The following is a 12,430-nucleotide window of genomic DNA, read 5'->3' on the forward strand; positions in this document are numbered from 1 at the left end:
CAGGCAGGAGAGGGGCCACCCACTGGCCCCCTGTGAGCTGCTGGAAGTCACCGACAGGAACTCTCCCCCTTTCGGCTAACTTAGGCTCCAGTGATCTCTCTGGGGCTCTGTTTTCTTGGGGTCCAGATTGTGCCACCCCCGGGCCCCAGCAGGCCACACTCAAGGTCAGATGCTCTGCAGGGGAGGGGTGGGAGGTGCAGAGGGTGCTGCCGGAGGGAAAAGTGTGGCCTGATGGGAACCCTGAGCCAGGAAACCCACCACAGAGCAGAAAGGCCCCTGCGTCATGTCTAGGGGCAAGTGATTTAAATCATCGTTTGGTCTCCTTTAAATAAAACATTTTTCAGAGCGAACTGTTAAACTTCATCCTTGATTTTCTGTCACGGGTACAGGGAGGGTTCATCACCGTTTTAACCCGGAAGGATCAAGCCTAGAGCGTGAGCTCAGAATCAAATCGCTGTCCTGCAGCTTGTGGCCAAGCAGGGGCGGGTGTGAGGAGTTCGCTTCGAGACGTCAGACACCCCCAGGGGCAGGGGCGTCCGCCGTGGAGTCGAGGGCGAGCAAGGGCTCCAGGCTGAGCGAGCACGTCTTGCTCTGCGCTCAGCGGCCGTCGAGGCACAGGGCCCACTCTCTGCAGCTCCTCAATCTACCAACCAAATACCTGACTTCTCAGGAAAATGAGGAATTCAGAGAGAACGTTCCTGTTCCCACAGGTAACAGCATGGACCCCGCGGGGGGACGGAGGACGGGAGGGAGGAGGGGAGGAGGGCGGGCGCTCACCCAGCATGAGAAGCACCTTCTGCAGCTCCCCCTGCCTGGCTGAGAAGTACAGCTGCTTCGGGTGGAAGCGCAGCTTCTTGGGTCTGTGGAGAAAGCACAGGGCACGGTGACCGCCAGCCCCGCCCACCGCCAAGCGTGCACGGGGCACGTCCGCCTCCGGGTTCCTCCCGGCCCAGGCCCCGAATCCCCCGGCTCAAGGCGCCTCACAACAAAAATGACTAAAACAGCAAGCATCTTCTCTGGCCGGGCATCAGGCCTTCACCCGGAGGCCTCCGTGTCCCAGGGTGCAGGGCAAGCGCGTCTCTGTGGCCGACGCAGGGAGGCCTCGGCCCTGCTGACGGTCCCAGGCACGGGGCCCGCAAACCTGGACGCAACTGCATGCCCGAAGCTGCTCCGCTCCCGAGCCCCGTAGCGAGCGACCGCCCGGCCACGTCCCCACGACGGCAGACCCGACACCGGAATCATGGTTCGCTGCCCTGACCTCTTTCCCGGTCATCGTGTCCCAGGATCCCAAACCCCTGGGACTCCTGCTCTAAACCTCATCCGTGACCACGGGGGTTCGCAGCACCAGCCAGACGTGCTCTGCTCACGGACACGGTGTGAGGCCAGGGGGGTGGCGGGCAGTGGAACAACATGGTCACAGCCGGGCACACCCGCCCCTCGAGGACAGCAGCCTGGGGGGAAGTACGGTGGGGACAGGACAGTCGCCATCGGAACAGGGCCAGAGAGAGGCTAGAGACTGGCAGGGGGGCCGTGGGGGACTCGAGGACGTGCCCCAACGTGGGAACGTTCCATGAGGCAAGAGGGGGAGGTGGCACTTGCACGCTTGGCCCGAGGTCGTGATCGGCTGGCTTGCTCTGCTTCCCTGAGGAGGGCCCACGGTGTCCCCAGCGAGAGGGCCCCTGCTGCTCACAGACACTGCAGCCGCCTGCAGGGCCGGACATCGGCCGCAAGACTTGGGAGCTGGCAGGTGAGCCTGAGGGGCCGCCCGGGCCAGCCCTTCATTTCACAGACAGGGAACTGGCCACAGGGTGTGGGCTCTACAGTCCTAAGGTCAAGGCCTCTGTAACCCTGAGGTCAAGGGCACAGGTCGGCGAGCTTCTGGCAAAGGTGTTTGTGAAACCCGCACCAAGACTACCCTCGCTCCTGGTCCTAGGGTTGCGGACAGTAACTTCCTGAAACAGCGTGAAACTGGGGGCTCTGTCCTGATGGAAAGATGAAGGGTGCCACAGCGACCTCCTGGGAACACCCGCGACCCTGACAAGTGCCGCCGCCTGGGCGGCGCAAACACCCTGCGGCTGACGGACGCAGGTACGCAGGCGCCGGGGAGAGCAGTCTGAGAGGGGACACCGGGCGGGGCGGGGCACGGCCTTACTTTTCCGAGTCCAGGGCGATGAGAGCGCTTTCCAAGGTCTCCTTCCCAGGTCCCGGCCTTGCCAGCCCAGCCGGCCCCGTGGGGTCAAAGCTCTCGGCCGCCGGGGGCGCCGAGCTCTGTGGCTTGTCGTCCTCGGAGAGCAGGGCTCCGGCAGCGCTGCAGGGGAGAGGCATGGGGGGCGCCCCGCTCAGAGCCCGAGCCACCCCGCCGAGAAGCCACCAACACACGGACACGGTTCCCGCTCCCTGCTACGCACGCCGCCTGCAGGGCCCGAGGGCCACGGGCACAGCTGCCCCGCACGCGAGGCACGTCGGGCCGTGCGCCTGCCTGGTGGTGAGGTTCGGGGCGGGCCCCGCAGAGGGACCCCACTGCAATGCCGGTTCGAACCGCACCGGCCTGACGGCGAGAGGCCTAGTGCAGAATGACATGGCGGCGGCCTCCCCACACTCGTGCTGGACGCGTCTGTCATCGCGTCTCTTGGCGGCCCTCAGAGAAGTCTGCGGCTCCCCCTCCTCAGGGTGACGTCCACTGTGTGTCCTTCCCCGGGGTGGCTGACGGGGTCTGCGGCTGCTCTGAGAGGCCGTCTCCCGGGGCTTTATTTCCAGCTGGGCACTGCTGGGGGGCACGCGGCTCCCCACCTCCCATCTCACCTCACGCCCTCACCAACTCCTCTCAGCTTGTTGTCCTGCTCTTCCCACTGAATTCCTTCAGGAAGAACATCACGTGCTTCCCACGTGAACGCCCTTCCCGATTCCTATGGGAGCATCGCGCTCCCGGCAGAAAACACTGTGAAGTCACGTCGCTTTGGACAGCGATTACTCTCTCGGAAATAGGCAAAAGAATCTACGAAAGCCAATGAAAGAGGCCTGCGCCCACGGCGGGGAGCAAGCGCGTCTCAGGGGTAACGTCGGGGCCCGCGTGCGAACCACCCGCAGGCCTCGAGCCGGGAGCGGAGGCAGGTGCGGCACGTGCCGGCGAGCTGGCGCGTACCTGCCCGTGGTGGTGTCGGCCCTGCCCTCCAGCGTGCAGCTCTTCTCCTGCCCGGGGCCCAGGGTCACGGTGGAGGTCGTGTCTGCTTTCGCGATCGTCACCTCTTTGGCCTTGGAGGCCTCCTCCCCGCAGTGGGGACAGTAGCTGGCGTTGTTGACTCGGGAGGCACAGTCTCTGTGGAAGCGGTGGGAGATGCCGCTCTCGGGCTGACACTCCATGAAGGTGCCCTGCACACGGGAGACGGGGTTCCTTTCCGCAAAACTGGGGCTCAGGCGCAGAGGAGGACCAGACTGCTGCCGATCGTACGCGAGTGGGCGGCCGTGGGGGCAGTGGGACCAGTGTCCGGCATGCGCGTGAACAGCAGCAGGCCGCCCATGGCACCCCACGATCAGCATGCCCACACGCTCCGCCCAGGAGGCCAGGCCCGCCGTCTGCTGTCCTAACCCGGGGACGGGCCAGCAAACGGGTGGTGCGGGCGGCGCGCCCGGAGGAGGGCGCCATTGATGGCACCCACGGGCCCGGCTCCCCACTGCACCATGGCGTTTCTGCAGACCCAGTGGCCTCAGGAGACAAGGAGTGAGCCTGGAGCAGGATGAGCCAGCGGCCCGCAGAGAAGCCGCTGTCCTCCCCAGCAGGAGGACGAGGGCGTGTCGCCAGGGCGGGGAGAGCAGGCGTGGCGGCAGGCGGCCCCAGTGAGGGCAGCCTCGGCTGTGGCACGGGGAATGGTGGGCTCCAGGGGAGGGCACCCGGGCACTGCAGGAAGTGGCCCAAACAGAAACAGGAAGGAGGCGACAAGAGGCAGCGGGGGCCCCTCCTGGGACAGAGGCCACTGCGCACTCAGACTCGAGGCTGACGGCGCACCGCAGGAGGGGGCGAGGGGGCCGGGGCGCCCGCTTCACCGGGCTCGGCTGTCCCCAGGAGGCTCGCAGGCCGGGCCGAGGGAGCACGCTGTGTGGGCGGCGATGCCGAGCGGGGCCTCCCTCGGGGGCCTGACTCAGGGGGGGCTGGGGCGCACGCGGCCCCCTGCCCGGTGCGCCGGCACTTACCGCCGTGCAGAAGTAGCCGCAGCCAGGGCAGCACTGGTGCTTCACCATCCGGCCCCGGTGGTCCTCGCACAGCACCAGCAGGGGCGCCCTGCTGGACGGGCGCATGAGCTCGTGCTTGACCACGCTGTTGGTGCACCTGCCCAGCTGCAGCCAGACGGACCAGGGTCAGGGGGTCACGGCACCTCGGGCGGCACGCGAGGCCGGACTCACCCCAGACACTGCGGCGCAGCCCGGCAGCACCCCGCCCCCAGCCTCGGATATGGACCCTCACTTCCTGCCCAGCGACTGGTCAGCTGATGCGGCCCCCACCACAGCCCCGGATGCAGGGCGGGTCCGTGAGCTCATGGGCGGGGTCGCGGGCCACCTGCCCTGAGCCTTCCTTGTCTGAATCCTGCTCGAGGGATCGCGCCCTCCAGTGAAACGATGGCACAGGCGACCCTGCCACAGAGGGCGGAGAGCGAGCAGTCGAGCCACGGCCAGCTGAGCTCCGGCGAGCACAGAGTGGGCAGGAAGGCAGACGCGCGGAAGACGCTGTGGCCACCGCGCTGCGAGCCTGGCCCGCAGCTGTGAAGGGAGGCCCCAGGGAGCGAAGACGTGCCCTCGGGGCTGGGGCCCGGGGAGAGGGGACGGGGCCCGAGAAGCTGGGGACGGAAGACGTTTTTGGAGTAAAGCAGAAAGTCTAAAATGTGGAATGAGGAAACACGTCTCCAGAACTGGAGGACGCGCCTGTCCCTGCCTCTGAGTTGACCCCCACAGGCAGACGCACCGCACACGGGACCTGGGACCCGGGGACGAAGGCGCCACACCATGAAAACAGGAAAGAGGGCTGGCCACGGGGCTCAAAGGCAACACGCCCCGCCCGGAGCTCCCTGCCGGCCTGAGAGCCGGTTACAGAAAGTAGGACGTTCCCAGAGAACAGAGACTGCCATCTGTCTCCCAAGCAGCTTTTCTGAAGAAGCCGCTGAAAGCCATGCACCAACTCGGAAAAGCTACGTGACCCGGAGGGAGACCTGACGGGTCTGGAAATCCTGGTGAAACGTGAGGCCCGGCCCGTCTGGGCCTGAGTCTGCAACAGGTGCGCGGAAAACGACCGGGGGGAGGTGCAGGCTCGCTGACTGAGGACCACCAAGCGGTGGGGAACAGGACCAGGGCCCGGCACCATGCCTGCTTGCGGCGGGCGCCCACGGCCTGCCGGGAGAACCTCGGACGCGGCTCCCCCCGAAAGGAGGGCAGGGCGCAGGCGGGGGGTGGGGCTCCGTCAGACACCAGGAATTCAGGAGGTGGCCCTCAGACGCAGTCTGCTCGTCAGACATACAGAGAAGGGCCAGGAGAAGGGGTGAAGCGAGGTCGAGGGCCTGCCCTGGGGAGGGCGCCGGCAGAGCCAGAGCGACGCGGACGGCACCCGGGACTCCGAGGCGACAGCCGCGTGGCCTGAGACCTGACAACGTCCAAGGCCTTGTGGTTGTCGCGAACAGGGGACGAGATGCCGCTAAGCGTCCAGCAGCACACGGGCCAGACGCGCTCTACAAAGAACCGTGTGGTCCCGCAGGGGAGTTCGGACCCATGAGCGACCCGACGCCGTGCTCCCGCGCTGCGAGCGCCAGCGGAACGCTGACGCCACAGCTGCTCGTGCGCGTGCTCAGCAAGGGCGGCGAAACCGCCGGGTCTGCAGACGGCCAGGAGACAAGGCCTGAACCTGACGCACGGAGACAAAAGGGAGCAGAGCGCGCACCGGCTGCGAGGCCACGCACCCTCACATGTGGCTGGGGCCCCCACACGTACAGAGCCACACTGTGCCTGGAGAGGGACCAAAAGTCACGTGACCCTCAGTGTCGCGAGAACAGCGGGGACCCCGCAGGCCGAGACGGGGTGGCCTGCGTGTCCACGACCACCACGGCAGGCGCACAGCGCCAAGCCCACGTCGGTTACGCGCACGCGTCCCTAACCGCACTTCCCAAGACGGGCTGGGCAGCCTCACGGGTGACAGAGAGCAGTTCACTTTCTGAAAGTCTGGCAGACAGAGCTCAAACGTCCACCTTGTGTCCTCTGTGACACGTGCCCTGGGGAATGACACAGCACGTGAGGAGGCGAGTCTCCTTAGGAAACCGTCCCCACTCACAAGTGAACAGGAAACCTCCAAACCGGCACAGGCAGGAAGAGCCACGAGCTGCCAACGTCAGGGGGACACAGGGCGCAGGGCGCGCGCAAGGGCCGAGCCGGGCCTGGCCCCACGCGGCCGGGGGGCAGGGAGAGCGGCCGGGCCGCCCGCGTGGGGCGCACCTGGCTCCCGGTGCTGTGAACGGGCGTGCACTGCTCACCTCGTGGTCCACACTCTCCGTGGCCATGCACTGGTTGTTGGCCAGGGTGGTGATCTCGCGGCTCTTCGGAGTTTCCATCCGGCAGCTGCAGAGGGGCACCTCCTGGAGGCCATCTGTCTCTGCCGCGTCGGGGCCATTGGCCAGCCCTAGAGTCACACAGACACCCATGAGCATCACCAGCAGCAAAGCGCGTGCCCAACGGGCTCTCAGCGCATCGGCGACACACAATGGCCACCATAACGAGCGCTGCGTAGAGCACCCGGCCGTCTGCAGCACCCGCAGGGGCCAGACATGCACCCGGCCGTCTGCGGCACCCGCAGGGGCCGGACGTGCGTGCAGCGCCGGTGCCTCCGCTGGCGCGACACCAGGGGGCGAGAAGGGGGCCCCCCAACACACACCCCACCGCCAGGCCCAGGCAAGGACCTGTTCACCCACGTTCTCGGGGCCAGGACAGAGGCTCCGAGAGAGACTGCACCTCATGAACGACTCCCAAACCTTTCGGATTCCACACAGAAAAGCACACCTTATGAGCGGACACCCTGTTTCCCTCTGTTCTAGAATTTCAGCCACAAAAACAAACGCTCAATTCCTCTTGGAAGGGCTGAGTGATGCTGGCTTGCCAGGTGAGACACCCTCACCGCGACAGTGGGAGCCTTCAGTCAGGGCGGGCAGAAGGTGGCGCTCGGCACCCCCACTTCGCGGGGAGCGTCAGCCCGGGCGACGGAAGGGGGCCTGCAGCGGGTCTGGCGCAGCCAGCCCTCACGCTGACCCCACTCAGCCTGACTTTAGAACAAGGGAGAGACAGACGTGCGCAGGGGCCGGCGACCTCGGCCGCGTGGCCCGTGGGAGGCGGGTTAGGGTGCGGGGGCACGGGTTTGTCCCGCACACGCCACGACGTGGCAGCGGCTCTGCCGCCTATTAAACTTGAGTTGTGCCCCACGTGCGGCGGCTGGAGCCCCCTGAACCACCATCCGGTGTCTGCCCCGCTGAGCCCCGCCCACCGCCAGAACCACCAGCCGGGTGTCTGCCCCGCTGAGCCCCGCCCACGTCTCGTCACCGGCTGGGGCCCCGCCGCTGAGCCTCCACCTCCAGGCCTGAGGGCTGGGACGCGGGCAGTGGACGTGCGTCGCTGGCTGCGGCTCTGCGTGCACGTGCTGCCCAGGCTCAAGCCCGGGCCCTCCCAGGCCACAGGCCAGAGCCGCCACTGCCCTCCACACCCGTCACAGCACACGGCGCCCCTGGGGTCCAGGCATGCGAGGCACCCAAGCTGCAGAGCCACCTCCCTGGAGTGTGCAGAGCTGAGAAGCATGACTGCCACCGAGCACGGCCTGTGCCTTCCATGGGCTACCAAGCACGGGACAAGAAGCTCCGGGAGGGCAGCCGAAAACTGTCCCAAAGCCTCAGGAAGGCCCAGTCTCCCTCTCCTCCAAGCTGGCTGGCACTGGCCGGCCCCAGCCTGGACCCTTCCTGGCCTTTCAGAGTGCTTTCCGGTCACCTAGACAGCTCTCGGCCCCTCCTTTTACCACAGTCAGCGAGATTTAGAGGCAGGGGGCTCCTGAATGCCGCCCCCCCACCTCCGTGACAAGCAGGGATCTGGGGCGCCAGGCCACAGCGTCCCTGAGCACAGGACGTCCCATTCCGCCTCTCTGGCTGCTCACCTTTGACCCCAGGGGCATGTGGCCAAGGAGCCCTGATAAGATGAAATACTACTTTCTGCTTACATATGACTAACTTCTTGAGCCAAATCTAAAAGCAGGTCGAGAAAAAGTAAGCACACAGCTTGTCACTGCATATGGACAGAGAGTGTGAGCTGACCGCTGAGGGCCTGTCACAGTCCAGAGGGCTCCACCTGGTGTGAGAGGGCACCAGTCCTCCCTCTGCTGACTCAGCTACAACTTACGTCGTAAGCCAAAGATGAGCTTTCCTGAATACAAGAGATGACTGAAATTCCTCTGGTGCTCCAAACCCTAAGAAGCCAGTCATCTGCGCTTTAGAGAGAGACTGGTCGAACCCTGCAGCGGCCACACCCCGCGGCCCCAACGCCCGCGTGGAACACGAGTGCCCGTCCCATTTCCTCCGTGTTACACTTTAAAGAGGTTTTCCCAAACTGCCAACGCCGATAGTTACGTTCCACTGATGAAGGCTTTAAAACGGACTAAGAGGAAGACTGGTGGAGTAAAAGTGGCCGAGTCCCCACCCTGTCCAGGGCCGAGACCCTCAAGGGCTGAGATGCACCTGCTCCAAGCGCATGTTTCATTCCGCTGCAGGACGCTTCTGAGCGCCGTCAGCTGGGCTCTGACCGGAGGTCAGGTCTCCGCCCAGCACAGCGAGGCCGGGGCAGCAGCGTCTCAGAAGCACGGCCCGCGCGCATCTGAGACTCAGCCAGGGCAGAAGAGGCCTCGCTGGCAACCCTGCGGTAGAGTGTGCCCGACCCATGACCTCCACGTCCAGATCTCGCCCCAGACGCCTGCCGCTTCATGCCCGGAGGGCGTCCTTGCTTGGAGGCTGCGGTGACAGACACATGCCACCCTCTGGGGCAGATGCTAAGCGCACGGCCACGCCGACCCCCGGGCCGAGTCTGACGGGGTGCTGGCACGCCGGCCCCATCGGCGCGAGGCTCACCTTCCGCTTGCGAGGGCGGCGTCCCCTTGACACGCAGGTCCAGGGAGTCCAGCGACACCTCCACGTACGCTGCGCCGTCCCCGGGGGGCGCCTGCTCTGCGCTTCCTGAAGACGACGCGTAGGCCTCAGAGCCTGCGTTCGAAAGGCACGGCCGTGACTCTGCACGGAAGCCGACCAGGCCTGGCGTGCGGGCCACGCCACGCCAACGGCAGGCTGAGTCACACGTCCAGGCCCCGCCCCGCCAGCGCCGCTGCGTTTCCCGCGTGCCATTCTGCTAATGCCACAATTCCCAAGTGACGTGCTGGGGGGGGCGGCGAATCAAGGAAAGCAACGGCAGAGACGTGTGGGACACCTTTCCTCGTCACACAATCGAGGAAGCGGACGCCGACGGCGTGCGTGCTCCGTGAATGCTGCTCCAAAAGAAAACAAACCGACGACGTGCGCAGACTGACCGACGTACAGGCCTTCAACACCTGGGACCAGGGCCGGGGACGCGGCCGCCACCCGTGCTGGCTTACGAAGCGGGTGGCTCACCAGAGGGCATCACACCCTGAACAGGCCCAGGAGAAGGCGGGTGTGCAAATGAGGGGCCCGTGACGCGGGTCCCAGAGGGCCCAGCTGGAGACTCGCCACTGTCTGTGCCCCCCCGAAGATTCCGTGGAACGCGTGCACCGACGCAGGGCGAACGCCCGTGCTCCAAGCTGCTGAACACGGGTCGTCGACGGGTGGACCAGACCACAAGCCCAGACACGACCCACACGCGGTCACCGCGAGTTCAAAGGGCGAATGGAGAAAGTCCAGCCAATGGTGCTGGGACAGGCGACGTCCCCACGCAGGCTGTGAGCTGGACCCCGCCTCGCACCGCACACGGGAACTTACTCACGTGTGAGGGCTAAAACTGCAGAGGAAAGAGCACAAAATCTCCGTGACCCGAGTGAGCTGGTCAAAGGCGACTGTGATCACGAAGAGCACGAATTTGAAAAACTGAGACTCATCATAAATAAGCCTTCGACGAATTTTTTAAAACTTTTGCGAGGTGCACGTGTTTGCAAAGCAAGAGTCCGACCGGACTTGTGTCCAGAACACGGAGAGAGCGCAGCAGCTCGGGGAGGGCAGCGGCCCGAGGCCACGCGAGCAGAGGACAACCGCGGTCCGCAGGGGACGCGCCGAGGCCGAGGCGCGAGCCGCGCTGCCTGCCACTGCGACAAGGCAGCGCAGCGCCGGGATCCAACTGGCCGCGGCACGCGCGGCCGAGGCCAGAGGCCGGGGGTCGCTGCGCAGAGCGAGGATGGGAAGAAGGCGCGCCCTGCAGAAACCGCTGCCTGAAACGCCGCCTGGCCACTCCAGCCCTGACTTCCCGCCCCAGACAAACGAGCGCATCTGCCAGCGGACCGCCACACTCGGAGCAGCTTCATCTGCAACCGCCCCGCCTGGCAGGGGCCCACTGTCCCCCGGCAGCTGGCGGGCAAGGCCGCTGTCGAGAACGCTGGCCTGGCCCCCTGCCCACTGTCGATACAGACGGCAACCTGGTCTCCTGGTTCTGCACAAAGCAGCCAGAGGGCGGAAGGGCAGCTGCCCAACCCCAGACACAGTGAGGCCCACGCGCTAAGCCATCCGCAGGGACAGAGCGGAGCAGAGGCCCCTGCAGGCAGGAGGGCCGGCAGGCGCACGGGCCTCCACGGACTGGAGGTCTCGCAGTCAGACGCAGAGAGCCGAGCACCTGGGTCACGCACGCTTCGCCAGTGCCGGGACTCCGGGACAGCAGCCAGAGGCACTTGGCCGCCGGGCCTGCGCGCCTGCCCAGGGCGAGGCCCACGCTCTGCTACACGTCCGCGAACGGCATCGCTCTGGAGCGGGCGCTCCGACAAAGGGCCAGGAGCCACCTAGGGGCCCAGGGTGCTGCCCACCCAGGACGCTGAGGGCCCACGCAGGCCGTGGACCTGCAGGTGCACAGGGAGGGTGATGATGGTCCACCAGGAAGCCAGTGTCACAAGAGGTTCGCCGGGAGAAAGCCACGTCGGGGTCACTGGGGTGCCTCGACAACGATTCCGCGCATTTTTTCCTTTTCTTTAAACAGCGGAGCCCTCGTTTCAAGTGAAATCTGACCGAGAACTGTCCTGTCCCCCCTTGCCGCCCCGCCCCGCCCCGGGGATGCCCCCGTGGGCCCCGCGTTTACCCAGCATGCTGCTTTGCCTCTTCCTGCTTCTCCGCCGCCTCTTCCTGGCAGGCTTGACCCATGGGCTGTCAGGCTTCCCTTTCCTCCTGAGAAGCTTCTTCTTGATGCTGGATTCGGAGCTCTGAGAACCAAAGGGGTGAGAAGAGAAGAGAAAGGCAAACGTGGGCGCTCCCAAAAGCAAAACGTGCCGCGAGGTTTGTTTTCTCGCAAAACAGAATGCTACGACCTGGCTCTGCAACCAGAAGAGGACCCCGCCCTGGGGTCACTCGGGGTCACATTCTCAGACCCTCAGGCGTTCCTCGAAGGTTGCTCTGGCTCAGCTGTCTTACAAGCAAGAAATGAGAAGGGCCAGGAAAACACATGAGGACTTCGTGACTGCCACCTGGGTCCGTGTAAGAGCGAGCGCGAGGTCGCACTCGGGACCCGACGGGGCCCAGGCCCAGAGCCCGCGCCCAGCCCATCGGACGCGGAGAGGGCAGCCGCGCGCACGGCGTCAGCGGGTCCCACGCGAGGGGCCCCACCGCCGGCCTCCCGCGGACACGGAGGAGAAACCTGAACGAAGGTGCTCACAGGACAAAAGACACACCAGGCGCGGGGCGGGCCTGGCCGACAGCGCCCACCTCGTGCCGAGCCCCGTGCGGGGCCCCCGGGGCAGGGGCAGGGGCGGCACGCCACAGCCCGTGCTCCTCGCCACCGGCCTCCCTGGAAGGCGCCCACGACGCAAAGCTTCACAAAGAACCATGTCGGCCCTGCACCCTAAGCTGCCGCCTCGATCCACCGGACCCCGACAGGCTGACACCGCTGACCATGCTTCCCTTCAGAGCGCCTCTAGTCCACACGACCCCGAAAGCCCAAAGCTCAGAGACCCCCTTCCCTGTCTCGCTGCTCCCGGGGCCCCTCCTCCCCAGCCCCCACTTCTGAGACTGGTGCCCAGGCTCCACCTCTGGGACTTCGCCACCGGGCTGGCCCCAGGTAACACGGCCTTGTGCCCACTCTGTCCTCGTGCCCGCGTGATGCCCAGCCCCCAGCGCGAGCGGCGGGGCACCTGCCGCCTCCAGCCCCTCCTCCTCTCGCCCCGGCAGAGAGTGCGGCTGTCCGCGCTGCTGCCCTGTCCACCCACACACAC

At 66.1% G+C, this 12,430-nt stretch overlaps 1 protein-coding gene across 14 annotated transcripts in view; it reads right to left on the reverse strand.

Moving 5' to 3' along the window:
- EHMT1 (euchromatic histone lysine methyltransferase 1) overlaps window positions 1-12,430 on the reverse strand; it is an 80,760-nt gene that overhangs the window by 27,451 nt on the left and 40,879 nt on the right. For 8 of the 14 annotated variants that reach the window (XR_004956321.1, XM_036239249.1, XM_036239248.1 and 5 more), the window contains 7 exons: window positions 11,305-11,425; window positions 9,129-9,260; window positions 6,507-6,652; window positions 4,189-4,332; window positions 3,143-3,369; window positions 2,153-2,308; window positions 778-860 (listed from right to left, as the gene is read on the reverse strand). Coding sequence is in view for 13 of the 14 variants with exons in the window: in XM_036239249.1 (XP_036095142.1) it covers window positions 778-860; window positions 2,153-2,308; window positions 3,143-3,369; window positions 4,189-4,332; window positions 6,507-6,652; window positions 9,129-9,260; window positions 11,305-11,425 (1,009 nt within the window). In the remaining variant the exon portion in view is untranslated. The remainder of the gene's footprint in view (window positions 1-777; window positions 861-2,152; window positions 2,309-3,142; window positions 3,370-4,188; window positions 4,333-6,506; window positions 6,653-9,128; window positions 9,261-11,304; window positions 11,426-12,430) is intronic. The other 6 variants (XM_036239244.1, XM_036239242.1, XM_036239246.1 and 3 more) reach the window with 4 other exon arrangements.

This window comes from Rousettus aegyptiacus, unplaced genomic scaffold (assembly GCF_014176215.1).
Source record: "Rousettus aegyptiacus isolate mRouAeg1 unplaced genomic scaffold, mRouAeg1.p scaffold_m13_p_3, whole genome shotgun sequence".
In the NCBI taxonomy this organism is placed as follows: domain Eukaryota; kingdom Metazoa; phylum Chordata; class Mammalia; order Chiroptera; family Pteropodidae; genus Rousettus; species Rousettus aegyptiacus.